General features: G+C 37.3%; 1 protein-coding gene across 1 annotated transcript; it reads left to right on the top strand.

Moving 5' to 3' along the window:
- Nucleotides 1–13,862: 13,862 nt before the first annotated feature.
- Nucleotides 13,863–14,798, top strand: LOC124527944 (putative olfactory receptor 2B3). The gene has a single exon (XM_047101234.1). It carries the CDS (start codon nucleotides 13,863–13,865, stop codon nucleotides 14,796–14,798), a length of 936 nt encoding a protein of 311 aa, XP_046957190.1.
- The last annotated feature ends 4,001 nt before the right edge of the window (nucleotides 14,799–18,799 follow it).

Raw genomic sequence — 18,799 nt, 5'->3', positions numbered from 1 at the left:
AGGAGCTGAAAAACGCTTTAAATGAAATGCAAAACAAAATGCAAACCACCACGGCTCGGATGGAAGAGGCAGAGGAGAGAATAGGTGAACTAGAAGATAAAGTTATGGAAAAAGAGGAAGCTGAGAGAAAGAGAGATGAAAAAATCCAGGAGTATGAGGGGAAAATTAGAGAACTAAGTGATACACTAAAAAGAAATAATATACGCATAATTGGTATCCCAGAGGAGGAAGAGAGAGGGAAAGGTGCTGAAGGGGTACTTGAAGAAATAATAGCTGAGAACTTCCCTGAACTGGGGAAGGAAAAAGGCATTGAAATCCAAGAGGCACAGAGAACTCCCTTCAGACGTAACTTGAATCGATCTTCTGCACGACATATCATAGTGAAACTGGCAAAATACAAGGATAAAGAGAAAATTCTGAAAGCAGCAAGGGGTAAACATGCCCTCACATATAAAGGGAGACCTATAAGACTCGTGACTGATCTCTCTTTTGAAACTTGGCAGGCCAGAAAGAATTGGCACGAGATTTTCAGGGTGCTAGACAGCAAAAATATGCAGCCGAGAATCCTTTATCCAGCAAGTCTGTCATTTAGAATAGAAGGAGAGATAAAGGTCTTCCCAAACAAACAAAAACTGAAGGAATTTGTCACCACTAAACCAGCCCTACAAGAGATCCTAAGGGGGACCCTGTGAGACAAAGTACCAGAGACATCACTACAAGCATAAAACATACAGACATCACAATGACTCTAAACCCATATCTTTCTATAATAACACTGAATGTAAATGGATTAAATGCACCAACCAAAAGACATAGGGTATCAGAATGGATAAAAAAACAAAACCCATCTATTTGCTGTCTACAAGAGACTCATTTTAGACCTGAGGACACCTTTAGATTGAGAGTGAGGGGATGGAGAACTATTTATCATGCTACTGGAAGCCAAAAGAAAGCTGGAGTAGCCATACTTATATCAGACAAACTAGACTTTAAATTAAAGGCTGTAACAAGAGACGAAGAAGGACATTATATAATAGTTACAGGGTCTATCCATCAGGAAGAGCTAACAATTATAAATGTCTATGCGCCGAATACCGGAGCCCCCAAATATATAAAACAATTACTCACAAACATAAGCAACCTTATTGATAAGAATGTGGTAATTGCAGGGGACTTTAACACCCCACTTACAGAAACGGATAGATCATCTAGACACACGGTCAATAAAGAAACAAGAGCCCTGAATGAGACATTGGATCAGATGGACTTGACAGATCTATTTAGAACTCTGCATCCCAAAGCAACAGAATATACTTTCTTCTCGAGTGCACATGGAACATTCTCCAAAATAGATCATATACTGGGTCACAAAACAGCCCTTCATAAGTTTACAAGAATTGAAATTATACCATGCATACTTTCAGACCACAATGCTATGAAGCTTGAACTCAACCACAGGAAAAAGTCTGGAAAACCTCCAAAAGCATGGAGGTTAAAGAACACCCTACTAACGAATGAGTGGGTCAACCAGGCAATTAGAGAAGAAATTAAAAAATATATGGAAACAAACGAAAATGAAAATACAACAATCCAAATGCTTTGGGACGCAGCGAAGGCAGTCCTGAGAGGAAAATACATTGCAATCCAGGCCTATCTCAAGAAACAAGAAAAATCCCAAATACAAAATCTAACAGCACACCTAAAGGAAATAGAAGCAGAACAGCAAAGGCAGCCTAAACCCAGCAGAAGAAGAGAAATAATAAAGATCAGAGCAGAAATAAACAATATAGAATCTAAAAAAACTGTAGAGCAGATCAACGAAACCAAGAGTTGGTTTTTTGAAAAAATAAACAAAATTGACAAACCGCTAGCCAGGCTTCTCAAGAAGAAAAGGGAGATGACCCAAATAGATAAAATCATGAATGAAAATGGAATTATTACAACCAATCCCTCAGAGATACAAACAATTATCAGGGAATACTATGAAAAATTATATACCAACAAATTGGACAACCTGGAAGAAATGGACAAATTCCTGAACACCCACACTCTTCCAAAACTCAATCAGGAGGAAATAGAAAGCTTGAACAGACCCACAACCAGCGAAGAAATTGAATCGGTTATCAAAAATCTCCCAACAAATAAGAGTCCAGGACCAGATGGCTTCCCAGGGGAGTTCTACCAGACGTTTAAAGCAGAGATAATACCTATCCTTCTCAAGCTATTCCAAGAAATAGAAAGGGAAGGAAAACTTCCAGACTCATTCTATGAAGCCAGTATTACTTTGATTCCTAAACCAGACAGAGACCCAGTAAAAAAAGAGAACTACAGGCCAATATCCCTGATGAATATGGATGCAAACATTCTCAATAAGATACTAGCCAATCGAATTCAACAGCATATAAAAAGAATTATTCACCATGGTCAAGTGGGATTCATTCCTGGGCTGCAGGGCTGGTTCAACATTCGCAAACCAATCAACGTGATACATTACATTAACAAAAAAAAAGATAAGAACCATATGATCCTGTCAATCGATGCAGAAAAGGCCTTTGACAAAATCCAGCACCCTTTCTTAATAAAAACCCTTGAGAAAGTCGGGATAGAAGGAACATACTTAAAGATCACAAAAGCCATTTATGAAAAGCCCACAGCTAACATCATCCTCAACGGGGAAAAACTGAGAGCTTTTTCCCTGAGATCAGGAACACGACAGGGATGCCCACTCTCACCGCTGTTGTTTAACATAGTGCTGGAAGTTCTAGCATCAGCAATCAGACAACAAAAGGAAATCAAAGGCATCAAAATTGGCAAAGATGAAGTCAAGCTTTCGCTTTTTGCAGATGACATGATATTATACATGGAAAATCCGATAGACTCCACCAAAAGTCTGCTAGAACTGATACATGAATTCAGCAAAGTTGCAGGATACAAAGTCAATGTACAGAAATCAGTTGCATTCTTATACACTAACAACGAAGCAACAGAAAGACAAATAAAGAAACTGATCCCATTCACAATTGCACCAAGAAGCATAAAATACCTAGGAATAAATCTAACCAAAGATGTAAAGGATCTGTATGCTGAAAACTATAGAAAACTTATGAAGGTAATTGAAGAAGATTTAAAGAAATGGAAAGACATTCCCTGCTCATGGATTGGAAAAATAAATATTGTCAAAATGTCAATACTACCCAAAGCTATCTACACATTCAATGCAATCCCAATCAAAATTGCACCAGCATTCTTCTCGAAACTAGAACAAGCAATCCTAAAATTCATATGGAACCACAAAAGGCCCCGAATAGCCAAAGGAATTTTGAAGAAGAAGACCAAAGCAGGAGGCATCACAATCCCAGACTTTAGCCTCTACTACAAAGCTGTCATCATCAAGACAGCATGGTATTGGCACAAAAACAGACACACAGACCAATGGAATAGAATAGAAACCCCAGAACTAGACCCACAAACGTATGGCCAACTCATCTTTGACAAAGCAGGAAAGAACATCTAATGGAAAAAAGACAGCCTCTTTAACAAATGGTGCTGGGAGAACTGGACAGCAACATGCAGAAGGTTGAAACTAGACCACTTTCTCACACCATTTACAAAAATAAACTCAAAATGGATAAAGGACCTAAATGTGAGACAGGAAACCATCAAAACCCTAGAGGAGAAAGCAGGAAAAGACCTCTCTGACCTCAGCCGTAGCAATCTCTTACTCGACACATCCCCAAAGGCAAGGGAATTAAAAGCAAAAGTGAATTACTGGGACCTTATGAAGATAAAAAGCTTCTTCACAGCAAAGGAAACAACCAACAAAACTAAAAGGCAACCAACAGAATGGGAAAAGATATTTGCAAATGACATATCGGACAAAGGGCTAGTATCTAAAATCTATAAAGAGCTCACCAAACTCCACACCCGAAAAACAAATAACCTAGTGAAGAAATGGGCAGAAAACATGAATAGACACTTCTCTAAAGAAGACATCCAGATGGCCAACAGGCACATGAAAAGATGTTCAGCGTCGCTCCTTATCAGGGAAATACAAATCAAAACCACACTCAGGTATCACCTCACGCCAGTCAGAGTGGCCAAAATGAACAAATCAGGAGACTATAGATGCTGGAGAGGATGTGGAGAAATGGGAACCCTCTTGCACTGTTGGTGGGAATGCAAATTGGTGCAGCCGCTCTGGAAAGCAGTGTGGAGGTTCCTCAGAAAATTAAAAATAGACCTACCCTATGACCCAGCAATAGCACTGCTAGGAATTTACCCAAGGGATACAGGAGTGCTGATGCATAGGGGCACTTGTACCCCAATGTTCATAGCAGCACTCTCAACAATAGCCAAATTATGGAAAGAGCCTAAATGTCCATCAACTGATGAATGGATAAAGAAATTGTGGTTTATATACACAATGGAGTACTACGTGGCAATGAGAAAAAATGAAATATGGCCCTTTGTAGCAAAGTGGATGGAACTGGAGAGTGTGATGCTAAGTGAAATAAGCCATACAGAGAAAGACAGATACCATATGGTTTCACTCTTATGTGGATCCTGAGAAACTTAACAGGAACCCATGAGGGAGGGGAAGGAAAAAAAAAAAGAGGTTAGAGTGGGAGAGAGCCAAAGCATAAGAGACTGTTAAAAGCTGAGAACAAACTGAGGGTTGATGGGGGGTGGGAGGGAGGGGAGGGTGGGTGATGGGTATTGAGGAGGGCACCTTTTGGGATGAGCACTGGGTGTTGTATGGAAACCAATATGTCAATAAATTTCATATATATAAAAAAAAAAAGAAATTGTGGTTTATATACACAATGGAGTACTACATGGCAATGAGAAAGAACGAAATATGGCCCTTTGTAGCAACATGGATGGAAGTGGAGAGTGTGATGCTAAGTGAAATAAGCCATACAGAGAAAGACAGATACCATATGGTTTCACTCTTATGTGGATCCTGAAAAACTTAACAGAAACCCATGGGGGAGGGGAAGAAAAAAAAAAGAGGTTAGAGTGGGAGAGAGCCAAAGCATAAGAAACTCTTAAAAACTGAGAACAAACTGAGGGTTGATGGGGGGTGGGAGGGAGGAGAGGGTGGGTGATGGGTATTGAGGAGGGCACCTTTTGGGATGAGCACTGGGTGTTGTATGGAAACCAATCTGTCAATAAATTTCATATATATATATAAAAAAATTAAAAAAAAGAAAAAAAAGAAAAAATAAAATTTACTTTGTTAATATAAATAAATAAATAAATAAATAAATAAATAAATAAATAATAAAAGATAGTAGGCTTGGCTGAATTAGAGCCCAAAGGCCACTGTGTTACTCTGGACACTATATGACCTCTTCTTTATAAAGCCATTACTCTCAGGGACAGAAAGTAAAACAGGCTTTCCTAACACAGAGAAGACAGACTTAGACAAAATGTGGACAGAGGAATTCATCCCAAAAGAAAGAACAAGAAAGGTCACAGCCAGAGATCCAATTCAAACAGATATAAGTAACATGCTTGATGGAGAAGTAAAAGCAACAATCAAAATGATATTTGCTGTGCTTCAGAAAAGAATAGGAGATTTCAAAAAGACCCTCATGGCAGAAATAAGAGTTAAAAAACAAGTGATCAGAAGTGAAAAGTGCAATAGCTGAAATTTGAAACAACTGGATGTAATGTCCACAGAATGGAAGAATCACAGAAACAAATATGTGGTATAGAAGATAAAATAATGGAAAATGATGAAGGTGAGCAAAAGAGATAAAGAAGAATTATGGATCATGAGAATACACTAAGAGAACTCAGGGACTTTATCAAACATTATATTTGTATCATAGCAGTCTCAGAAGTAGAAGAGAGAAAAAAAGGGGGCAGAAGGTTTATTTGAGAAAATAATAGTTGAAAACTTCCCTAATGAGGAGAAAGAAACAGACATCGAAATTCAGGAGCACAGAGACCTCCCATCAAAGTAAACAAAAGTAGACCAACACCAAGAGAGATAAATAAAAAACCCTAAAATCAGCAAGACAGAATAAATCCCTAACTTACAAGGAAAGACTTATAAGACCACCTGAAGATTTCTCCACAGAAACTAGTGAAGCCAGGAGGGAGTGGTATGATATATTTAACAGGCTAAATGGGAAAAATCTGCAGTCATGAATACTCGTTCCAGCAAGGTTCTCATTCAGCATAGAAGGAGAGATAAAGAGTTTACCAGAGAAATAAAAACTAAAGGATTCCATGGCGACTAAACTAGCCATGAAAAAATATTAAAGGGAAGTCTTTGGTGAAAAAAAAAGGACCAAAAACACCAAAGATTAGACAGGAAAAAAGAAAATCTCCAGAAACAACAGCAAAACAAATAATAAAATGGCATCAATACATATCACTAATTAATCTGAATGCAAGTGGACTAAACACTCCAATTAAAAGACACAGTGTGTCAAAATGGATTTAAAAAAATACCCAGCTATAGGTGTCTCTCAAGACAATCACTTAAGGCCTAAAGACACCTGCACATTGAAAGTGAAGTGTTGGAGAAACTTTGGTCATACATATGGATGTCAAAAGAAAGCTGAAGCTGAAGTAGCAATATATACATCAGACAAACTAGAGTTTAAACCAGGAACTGTAACAAGAGATGAAGAAGGGCACTATATCATAAAAAGGGGACTATCCAACAAGTAGATCTAGCAATTGTATATATTTATGTACCCAACCTGGAAGTACCCATATATATAAAACAAATAAGAATACACACAGAGGAACTCACTGATATAAAAATAACAATGGAACTGGTAACACCCCAGTTACATCAATGGACCCATCACTCAAGCAGAAAATCAACAAGGAAATTTAGCTGTGAATGACACACTGGACCAGATGGATTTAACAGTTATATTCAGAACATTTCATCATAAATCAGCAGAATACATATTCTTTTCATGTGCAGATGGAACATTATCAAGAATAGATTACATATTGGTCATAAATCAGGCCTCAACAGCTACAAAGAAATTGAGATCATACCATGCATCATTTCTGACCAAAATGCTAAAAAACATGTTGCCAATGACAAGAAAAAAAATTGAAAAGACCACAAATACATGGAGATTAAATTGCATGCTACTAAACAATGAATGTGTAAACCAGAAATCAAAGAATAAATTTTCAAAAAATAAATGAAAAAAAAAAGAAAATGTAAACACAACAGTCCAAAACCATTGGATGCAGGTAAAGCGGTCATAAGAGTGAAGTATAGAGAAATACAGGCTTACTTCACAAATCAAGAAAAATCTCAAGTAAACATCCTATCCATACACCTAAATGAGCTAGAAAAAGAACAATTAACAAAGCCTAAGGCCAGCAGAAGAGGGAAAATAATCAATATTAGAGCACATATAAGTGATACAGAAACCAAAAAAAAAAAAAAAATATTGAACACAGAGAGTAACCAGGAGCCAGTTCTTCGAAAAAATAAAATTGATAAACCCTTAGCCAGATGTACCAAAAATAAAAGAAAGCACATTGATAATAAAATCACAAATGAGAGAGGAGAAATACAACCAACATCAGAGAAATTCAAACAATTATAAGAGAACATTATGAAAAACTATATGCCAACAAATTGGACCACAAGGGGAAAAACTGACAAATCCCTACAAATATATAAACTATCAAAACTGAAATAGAAAGAAATGGAAAACTTGGGCAGACTGATAACCAGACAAGAAAGTGAATTGGTAATCAGAAGTCTCCCTACAGAAAAACCCAGGGCCACATAGCTTCACAAGGAAAATTCTACCAATGATTTAGAGAAGAATTAATACCTATTCTTTTCAATCTGTTCCAAAAAAGGAGAAAGAACAGTAAAACATCCAAATTCATCCTGTGATGTCAGCATTACCCTGATTCCCAAAACAGGCAAACCCCACTAAAAAAGACCAAATTCCAGATGGATATAGATGCAAAATTTCTCAACAAAATACTGGTAAATCAAAACTAACTGTACATTAAAAGAATCATTCACCACAATCACGTGGGATTTATTCCTGGATGGCAAATGTGGTGCAAATTTGGAAATCAATCAACATGATACACCACATTAATAAAAGAAAGAATAAGAATCATATGATCCTCTCAATAGATGCAGATAAGTCATTCGACAAAGTACAATATCCAATCATGATAAAAACCCTCAATTAAGGGGGCTTAGAGGGAACATAGCTCTATATAATAAAAGCCATATATGAAAAACCCATAGCTAATATCATCCTCAATGGGGGAATACAGAGATTTTCCTCTCCAGTCAGGAACAGGACAGGGACGTCAACTCTCACCACTGTTATTTAACACAGTAGCAGCAGTCCTGGCCTCAGCAATCAGGCAACAAAAACAAAGAAAAGGCATCTACACAGGTGAGAAAGAAGACAAACTTTCACTACATGCAGATGACATGATACTCTATCTTGAACACCCAAAAGATTCCACCCAAAACTTGCTAGAACTAATACATGAATTCAGCAAAGTCATGGGATACAAAATCAACATACAGAAATCTGTTGCATTTCTATATACCATAATGAAATAACAAAACAAGAAATCAAGGTATTTATCCCATTTACAATTGCACCAAAAATCATAAGACACCAAGGAATAAACCTAAGTAAAGAGGTAAAAGATCAGTACTCTCAAAACTATAGAACACTGAAGAATGAAATTAAAGATGAGACAAATAAACGGAAAAATATTCCATGCTCATGGAATGGAATAAAGATATTTTTAAAATGTCAATACTACCTAAAGCATCTACACATTTAATGCAATGCCTGTCAAAATACCACAGCATTTTTCACCGAGCTAGGACAAACAGTTCTAAGATTTGTATAGAGCCACAAAAGACCCAGAATAGACAAAGTAATGTTGAAAGAGAAAAGCAAAGCTGGAGCCATCACAATTCCCTATATTACAAAGCTGTAATCATCAATGCAATATGGTACTGCCATAATAATGGACACACAGATCAATGGAATAGGTAAGAAAATGCAGAAATAAACCCATAACTATATGGTCAACTAATCTTCAACAAAGCAGTAAATAATATGCAATGGGGAAAAAGTGTCCTCAACAAATGGTGCTTGGAAAACTAGACAACTACAAAGTAATGAAACTGGACCACTTTCTTACACCAGATATAAAAAATAAATAAATTCAAATGCATTAAAGACCTTAGCTTGAGACAGGAAAACATTAAAAACCTAAAGAACAAAGGCAGTAACCTCTCTGACATCAGCCACAGCAATTTCTTACTAGATATGTCTCCTGAAACAAAAGGAAAAATGAACTATTGGAACTTCATCAAGATAAAACCTTCTGCACAGTGAAGAAAACAATCAACAGGCAGCCTACAGAATGGGAGAATATATTTGCATGCCATATCTTAAAAAGGGTTAGTATCTTAAATCTATAAAGAATTTATCAAACTCAAACAATACAGTTAAGAAATGGGCAGAAGACATGTATAGACACTTTTCCAAAGAAGACGTCCAGATGGTCAACAGACACATGAAAAGATGCTCAAAATCACTCAGTATCAGGGAAATGCAAATCAAAGCCATGATGAGATACCACCCTACACCTGTCAGAATGGCTACAATTAACCACTCAGGAAACAATAAATGTTGGTAAGGATGTGGAGAAATGAGAACCCTCTTGCACCATTGGTGGGAATGCAAACTGGTGCAGCCAATCTGGAAAACAGTATGGAGTTTCCTCAGAAAGTTGCAAATAGAACTACACTACAATCCAGCAATTGCTCTGTTTGGTATTTACCTAAAGGATAAAAAAATACAGATTTGAAGGGGCACATGCACCCCAATGTTTACAGCAGCATTACCAACACTAGCCAACTATGGAAAGAGCCCAAGTGTGTGTGAACTAATGAATGGAGAAAGGCGTGATATTTATATACAATGGAATATCACTCAGTGATCAAAAAGAAAGAAATCTTGTTAATTGCAATGACATGGCTAGAGCTACAGAGTTTAATGCTAAGTGAAACAAGTCAGTCTTAGAAAGATAAATACCATATGATTTCATTCATATGTGGAATTTAAGAAACAAAACAAATGAACGTAGGTGGGGGAAAAGAGTAAAACCAAGAATCAGCCTTTTAACTATAGGGACCAACCTATTGGTTACCAGGGGGGAGGTGGTGGAAGGATCGATGAAATAGGAGAAGGGGATTAAGGGTACAATGATCCTGCAGAGTGCAGAGTAATGTACAGAATTATTGAATTACTATACTCTACACCTGAAATGCATATAAGAGTATATGCCAACTGTGCTGGTTTAATATTTAATTTTAAAAAAGAAAATTTTATAATATAAATAATGATTATATTCTCTATATGATTTTATAATTCATAAAATACATTATATACAAAATAAAAATAAGTGAAAATAAATATAATAAAATTTCAAAAAGTGACTTTTAGTCTATATCTAAGCTGGTGCTCAATGTAATTTCAGTTTTCTTTATTTTACCAAAATCTTAGGTGAGTACATATTAAGTTATTAATTGCAGAAATCAACTTATCTTCAAAATCTATTCCATTGCAATCCCCCATCATTCTACTAGCTCTGCCCTGGTGGATTCATGCCAACCTTAAACTTCAAGATGAAAATTTACATGTGTTGAATCTGTTTGATATAGTTATTTATGTTGCATATCCCTAGCAGGTGTAGTCTAAACACATGCATACAAATTTCAAGGAATAATAGGAACACTTCTTCCCATAAACACTAAATGTGGACTCACTATTTGACCATGAGACCATTTAACGGAATTTGGGCTACAACTTCATTTAGCCTTGTGCTGTCCTGAGTAAACATCTCCAAACTCATCATTCATGATTTAAGTTTCATGACTACCGTCTTCCCCCTAGCTTTAACATTTGTGAACCACCTGTGTGCCTGTGTTACCCTGCCAGTGCAGTTGGGAATAGAGTTCATTATTTCCTCTCTGGACACAATGACCAATTAAACTGGAGGGACCCTGGAATCCCTAGGGCCAAGATAGAGGACAAGGCAATGTGGGAATAGGTAGCCCTTTCTTAAAGGGCTCTGCTGATGTTGTAGATATCTATGAAATCAGCTTCCCACTGTAAACTCTGCTAGGAATGTGGTGAGCATAGTCAGCATCAATCAAACATATGCCCCAGTGACTGAACACATACCTATAAACCATTTTTATTTCATCCTAAGGAGTTTACTCATATTCTATGTTTGTGACGCAACCCAGGTTGCATGCTAATATCGTTCCAATCTGTGAGGAAAAGGTCATTGAATAAGAATGTCACAAGGGTTGACAGCTCAAAGAGGCTCTCCGTTTACCAACCATCTCTGAAACATGCACACAGAAAGGCAGGGGTATCTCTCTGACACTTGGAAGGAAGGTGAGTCTTGGCTGCAGCAGGGAATTCCGTCGCTTACTCACCTCACCCACGTTCTTACCTCTGCTTAAATAATCACTGTTCATTTTGTTTCCTAGGAATCTTAAAATGGATGTCAAGTATTTTCAGTGATTCAAACAACCTTAGTTATCATTTGACCATTCAGAATGTACCTTTCACCATCTTATCTCCATGCATTAGAACTGTCAGAGGGATATGTTTTTAAGCAAAAAAAGAATTAGTGGTATTTAAGGTTTGTTTTGATTACTGCAGGATATGTGAATAGGAAAGAGGTAAGATGAATGTGTGCTTTGTCAAGAGGTGAGTCCATTTTTCTGATAATGGAAAAGAGCAATCGGAATGAACAGATCACACTCACATATGACACTTGGGTAGAGCAGAACACATGAAAATTGGAGAAAATACAGCAGCTGAGTAGAGTCCACGCCCTTCAGATAAGCCAGCACCTGCTACTAACCATTGACTTGACTTCCATTTACTGGAAACGATGTTCTCAGTATTATGCTAGAAGCAAAGAAAAAGTGACATATATGTTTAATCATTTCATAAAATTATGAACTTACAATAATTGTTGGCACCACCAACAATAATTTGGTTCTGTTCTTCTTATATTCATGCCAAGCTGAGACAATGGCCCATCATGATGTTAATAATTAGCACTAATGATGGATGTCAGTGATACTCTAAGTGATGAGAAGCTCACACTCAGTGAAGCTTGCTGTCTCCAGCACCGTCCTGACTTCTGACGTGTGCAGTGCCTCATTTGGCTTTCACAGGACCCCTTATTATCAGTATAGCGATTTGTTCTAAATGTGGCAAAAGGACGTTCACCTTTGCTCACACTCACACAGCTAAGAATAAATGTAGGCAGGTGGTATATCCTGAGGATGTGTTTCTAACAGCTAACTTTTAAAGGTGATTTTTTTCTAACATTACCAAATCATTATACAATGTGACATTTCCTGGTTAATCTTGATTTCTGTTTCTTATTGATAGAAAAATCATATATCTTTTCTTTTTAAACTTGCTTTATTTTTTCTTGTCCAATTGCTCATTTAAGTCAATTGCTCACTTTTAATTGGATTTTTTATCTTGTCTCATAATTATTATATAGTAATTCTGTATGTTTTAAGATAGGTATCATTTTTGACATAAACACCACACATTTTTTCCATCTTACATTTATCTTTTATCTTTATGTATCATAATTTTTCCTGAGAAAAATTCAACTTTACATGTAAACCAAACAAAAGTCAAATCTCATTTCCTCTTGCATTTTTCCACTGAAGGTGTTATTTACCAAGGAATAATGTGTATCTGTAGCTAAAACGCTGAAATTTAACCCACATATAATGGAAGGAATTAAATTCTTCATGCCTTCTCTCCTCAAGCTGCTGCAGGTGCACAGCGGCTTGTGCTTCTCCTGCTGTAAAAGCTGTTCCACCCAGTGTGAGGTAGGTCTCTCCTGTCATGTTACCCTCCTTTACAGTACCCTATTCTCTGTCTAGCATCACTCACTATGTTCACACTTGTAAATTCCAATGGTGTAAGTCCTACTAATGACCCTGCATTTAAAAACACAAGGTGGATTGAGAAACTTAAGTGCACTTGGGTTTTATCTCTTAACTGATAACTTATCTGATTACTGATAACTTCCACACTAAGGAAAATCAACTTGATTATTTGATTCTTGCTGTTCTATTTGGTGTATAATCACTGGCATGTGGTCTTTAATCAGTCTTGCTGTGTTCTCTGTATACAGGGGAGGAGATATGGTATAGAAAAAAGAATGGCCTTTAGGTCCAGGATTTGGGTCTAGCCCTCACCACTACTGGGTATGCAGAGTATTCATGCTCACTGAGTCATAATAGCAATAAAATGTAGATTTTCATCTATCTGTCACATTTCAGTCAAGTAGTGATTAGATTATCAAGTGAAAATCTGATATGGGTACTAAGGAGTGTACCTGTTTTGATGAGCACAAGTGTGTGTAAGTGTCAATCACCATACTGTACAGCAGAATCTAATGTACACCTGAAGATACTTTGTGCACACCTAACAAAACGGAGAAAAATTGAAATGTCTTGGGCATTTACAACTGTCTGTGCCCCCTGCATATACATTTATATACTTTGTCATTCAAAAGTAATGATTTACCTCATAAAGTAAGTTAAACATAACTGCTAAGACAGAACTACTTTCTAACCTAAGAGAATCATATCGTATTTCATAAACTATAAATTTATAGTAACTTATGATTACCGTCACTTATGTTTGGTGTTGAATCATTCATTATAATTAAGTTCGGTTTCAATAAGAGTTTTCAATAATTATCTACTGACTACTTTCCTATTTTATATTTTTAGGAAGAAAAATAAGTGAGTCATCATGAATTGGGCTAATGAGAGCTCCGCAAGAGAGTTTATACTACTTGGCTTCTCAGACAGGCCCTGGCTACAAATGCCCCTGTTTGTGCTTCTATTAATATCATATACATTCACCATCTTTGGCAATGTGTCCATCATGATGGTGTGCATTCTGGATCCCAAACTTCATACACCCATGTATTTCTTCCTCACTAATCTCTCCATCTTAGATCTGTGCTATACCACAAGCACAGTCCCTCATATGTTGACAAATATTTGTCGCAACAAAAAGACCATCAGCTACGGTGGCTGTGTGGCACAGCTCATCATCTTCCTGGCCCTGGGAGCTACTGAGTGTCTCCTCCTGGCTGTCATGTCCTTTGACAGATATGTGGCAGTCTGCAAACCCCTGCACTATGTAGTTATTATGAATCATTGGTTCTGCTTAAGGGTGGTAGCCTTCTCGTGGTTCACTGGCTTTGGTAATTCAGTGTTGCAGTCTTCCTTGACCCTTAACATGCCACGCTGTGGTCGCCAGGAAGTGGACCACTTTTTCTGTGAGGTGCCTGCCCTTCTCAAGTTGTCGTGTGCTGACACAAAGCCTATTGAGTCTGAGCTCTTTTTCTTTAGTGTATTAATTCTGCTAATTCCAGTGACATTGATCCTCATTTCTTATGGCTTTATAGCTCAAGCAGTGTTGAGAATCAGGTCAGCAGAAGGACGACAAAAAGCTTTTGGGACATGTGGGTCCCACATGGTTGTGGTCGCTCTCTTTGTTGGTACAGCCATCTACATGTATCTACAACCACCTTCATCCACCTCTAAGGACTGGGGAAAGATGGTTTCTCTCTTCTATGGGATCATTACACCCATGTTGAACCCCCTTATCTACAGCCTTAGAAATAAAGATATGAAGGAGGCCTTCAAGAGGGTGATGAAAAAAATCTTTTTTCTGTAAGAAATAAATATTCCATTGTGATGAGGGTCCTCTATGAGTTTCTATCCTTGCAAGTGGTGATAACATTTGAACTGATTTCCTACTTTCCTGGTTCTTATGATTTCACTGAATTCTACCAACAGTTAGAAATGTTCTCCTTTTTCAAAGGCAATGCTGAGATACCTTTTCTAAGTTCCCTTTTCTAAGTATCTGGAAAGATACCTTTCCAGAATTTCCCCCAATGCACTCTGTTCCTTGAGTACACTTGGATGGTTGATCTTCCTGTTTATATATGATCTGTTCTAATACCACCTTGTCTTAACATCTTAGTTTGTGACTTCTACACCTTTATTATTAAATAGCTTATGATCTCAAGCCAAAGAGTTCCCATCAGCACTGAAGCCCTCAGTCACTTCACCCTCACACCCCTTGATAAATCCATCGTGTGCTCCTTCCAGAGCTGTTCGCTGTGTGTGGGCTCACACACCACAATCTAGTGGGCTCCAACTAGTTAGGAGTGCACATCTCATACTAGAGACTTGAAATGTCACCTGAGCTTCATTTCCTGCTCTATTCTTTTTTTATTATATTTATTTTGTATTTTTTTATTTTATTTAGTTTTTAATATAATTTATTGAAAAATTGGTTTCCATACAACACCCAGTGTTCATCCCAACAAGTGCCCTCCTCAATTCCCATCACGCACGTACCCCTCTCCTCTATCTGCCATCAACCCCCAGTTTGTTCTCAGTATCCAAGAGTCTCTTATGGTTTGCCTCCATCCCTCTCTGTAACTTTTTTTTGCTTTCTCTCCCCCGTGAACTTCTGTTAAGTTTCTCAAGATACACCTATGAGTGAAAACATATAATATCTGTCTTTCTCTAACTGACTTATTTCACTTAGCAGAATATCTTCCAGTTCTATCCACGTTGCTGCAAATGGTCACATTTCATTCTTTCTCATTGCCAAGTAGTGTCCCACTGTATATATAGACCACATCTTCTTTTTCCATTTGTCAGTTGATGGACATTTAGTTTCTTTCCATAATTTGGCTATTGTTGGAAGTGCTGCTATAAACAATGGGGTACAAGTGCCCCTATGCATCAGTACTCCTGTATCCCTTGGGTAAAATACTAGCAGTGCTATTGCTGGGTAATAGGGTTGGTCTATTTTTAATTTTTTGAGGAACCTCCACACTTTTTTCCAGAGTGGCTGTACAAGTTTGCATTCCCACCAACAGTGCAAGAGGGTTCCCGTTTCTCCATATCCTCACCAGCATCTATAGACTCCTGATTTGTTCATTTTAGCCACTCTGACCAGTATTAGGTGGCATCTTAGTGTGGTTTTGATTTGTGTTTCCATGATGAGGAGTGACACTGAACATCTTTTCATGTGCCTGTTGGCCATCTGGATGTCTTCTTTGGAAAAGTGTCTGTTCATATCTTCTGCCCATTTCTTCACTTGATTATTTGTTTTTTTGGGTGTGGAGTTTGGTGAGTTCTTAATAGGTTTTGTATACTAGCTCTTTGTCTGATGTCGTTTGCAAATATCTTTTCCCATTCTGTCAGTTGTCTTTGTTTTGTTGATTTTTTCCTTTGCAATGCATAAGCTTTTTATCTTGATGAGGTCCCAATAGTTCATTTTTGCTTTTAATTCCCTGGCCTTTGGAGATGTGTCGAGTAAGAAATTGCTGCGGCTGAGGTCAAAGAGATTTTTCCTATTTTCTCCTTTAGGGAGGGTTTTGATGGTTTCCTGTCTCACATCCAGGTACCTTATCCATTTTGAGTTTACTTTTGTGTATGGTGTAAGGAAGTGGTCTAGTTTCATCCTTCTGCCTGTTGCTGTCCAGTTCTCCCAGCACCATTTGCTAAAGAGACTGTATTTTTTACAATGGATACTCATTCCTGCTTTGTCAAAGATTAATTCACCATACATTTGTGGGTCCAATTCTGGGTTCTCTATTCTATTCCATTGGTCTGTGTCTCTTTTTGTGCCAATACCATACTGTCTTGATGATTACAGCTTTGTAGTAAAGGCTAAAGTCTGGGATTATGATGCCTCCTGCTTTGGTTTTCTTCCTCAATATTACTTTTGCTATCCGGGGTCTTTTGTGGTTCCATACAAATTTTAGGATTGTTTGATATAGCTTTGAGAAGAATGTCGGTACACGTATAATTGGGATTGCATTGAATGTTTAGATTGCTTTGGGTAGTATTGACATTTTAACAATATTTATTCTTCCAATCCATGAGTATGGAATGTTTTTCCATTTCTTTATACCTTCTTCAATTTCCTTCATAATCTTTCTATAGTTTTCAGCATACAGATCCTTTACATCTTTGGTTAAGTTTATTCCCAGAGATTTGATGGTTCGTGGTGCAATTGTGAATGGTATCAGTGTCTTTACTTATCTTTCTGTTGCTTCATTATTGGTATGTAAAAATGCAACTGATTTTTGTACATTGATTTTGTACCCTGCGACTTTGCTGATTTCATGTATCAGTTCTAGCAGCCTTTTGGTGGGGTCTGTCAGGTTTTCCATGTAGAGTATCATGTCATCTGCAAAAAGTGAAAACTTGACTTCATCTTTGCCAACTTGGATGCCTTTGATTTCCTTTTGCTGTCTGATTGCTGATGCTAGCACTTCCAACTCTATGTTAAACAACAGTGGTGATAGTGGACATCCCTATCGTGTTTCTGATCTCAGGGGGGAAAGCTCTCAGTTTTTCCCCACTGAGGATGATATTAGCTGTGGGCTTTTCATAAGTGACTTTTATGATGTTTGACTATGTTCCTTCTATCCCAACTTTCTTGAAGTCTTTTATTAAGAAAGGATGCTGTATTTTGTCAAATGGTTTTCCTGCATTTATTGACTGGATCATATGGTTCTTATCTTTTCTTTTATTAATGTGATGTATCACATTTATTGATTCATGAATATTGAACCAGCCCTGCAGCCCAGGAATGAATCCCACTTGATCATGGTGAATAATTCTTTTTATATGCTGTTGAATTCGATTGGCTAGTATCTTATTGAGAATTTTTGCATCCACACTCATCAGGGATATTGGCCTGTAATTCTCTTTTTTTGCTGGGTCTGTGCCTGGTTTGGGAATCAAAGTAATGCTGGCTTCATAGAATAAGTCCAGACGTTTTCCTTCCCTTTCTGTTTTTTGGAACAGCTTGAGAAGGATAGGTATTAACTCTGTTGTAAATGTCTGGTAGAATTCCCAAGGGAAGCCATCTGGTCCTGGACTCTTATTTGTTGGGAGATTTTTGATAACTGATTTAATTTCTTCACTAGTTATGGGTCTGTTAAAATTTTCTACTTCTCATTTGAGATTTGGTAGTGGGTAGGTGTTAGGAATTTGTCCATTTCTTCCATGTTGCCCAGTTTGTTGGCATATAATTTTTCATAGTATTCCCTGATACTTGCTTGTATTTCTGAGGGACTCGTTGTAATAAATTCTTTTTCATTTGGATTTTATCTATTTATATCCTCTCTCTTTTCTTTTTGAGAAGGCTGGCTAGAGGTTTATCAATTTTGTTTATTTTTTTCAAAAAACCAACTCTTGGTTTCATTGAACTTTTCTAGTGTTTTTTTGGGGGGGGATTCTATATTGTTTATTTATGCTCTGATATTCATTATTTCTCTTCTGCTGCATTTGGGGTGTGCTTGCTCTTCTGCTTCTAGTTCCTTTATGTGTGCTGTTAGATTTTGTATTGGGGATTTTTCTTGTTTCTTGAGATAGGCCTGGATAGCAATGTATTTTCCTCTTAGGACTGTCTTCTTAGGGTTCTTTTGTGATCCAGTATGTGATCTATCTTGGAGCATGTTTCATGTACACTTGAGAAGAAAGTATATTCTGTTGCTTTGGGATGCAGAGATATAAATACACCTTTCAAGTCCATTTGATCCAATGTATCATTCAGACCCCTTCTTTGTTGATCCTGTGTCTAGATGATCTATCCATTGTTGTAAGTGGAGTATTAAAGTACCCTGCAATTACCACATTCTTATC

This window comes from Lynx rufus, unplaced genomic scaffold, assembly GCF_022079265.1.
Source record: "Lynx rufus isolate CCGP_SWC_20201006 ecotype Redwood Valley unplaced genomic scaffold, mLynRuf1.p SCAF_6, whole genome shotgun sequence".
Taxonomy (NCBI): Eukaryota; Metazoa; Chordata; class Mammalia; order Carnivora; family Felidae; genus Lynx; species Lynx rufus.
Note: the sequence above shows the minus strand (reverse complement) of the source record. Positions and strands in the feature narration are given on the sequence as shown.

Excerpts from the sequence above, each read along its gene's own strand:
- LOC124527944 (XM_047101234.1), top strand. The coding sequence starts at position 13,863 with ATGAATTGGGCTAATGAGAGCTCCGCAAGAGAGTTTATACTACTTGGC.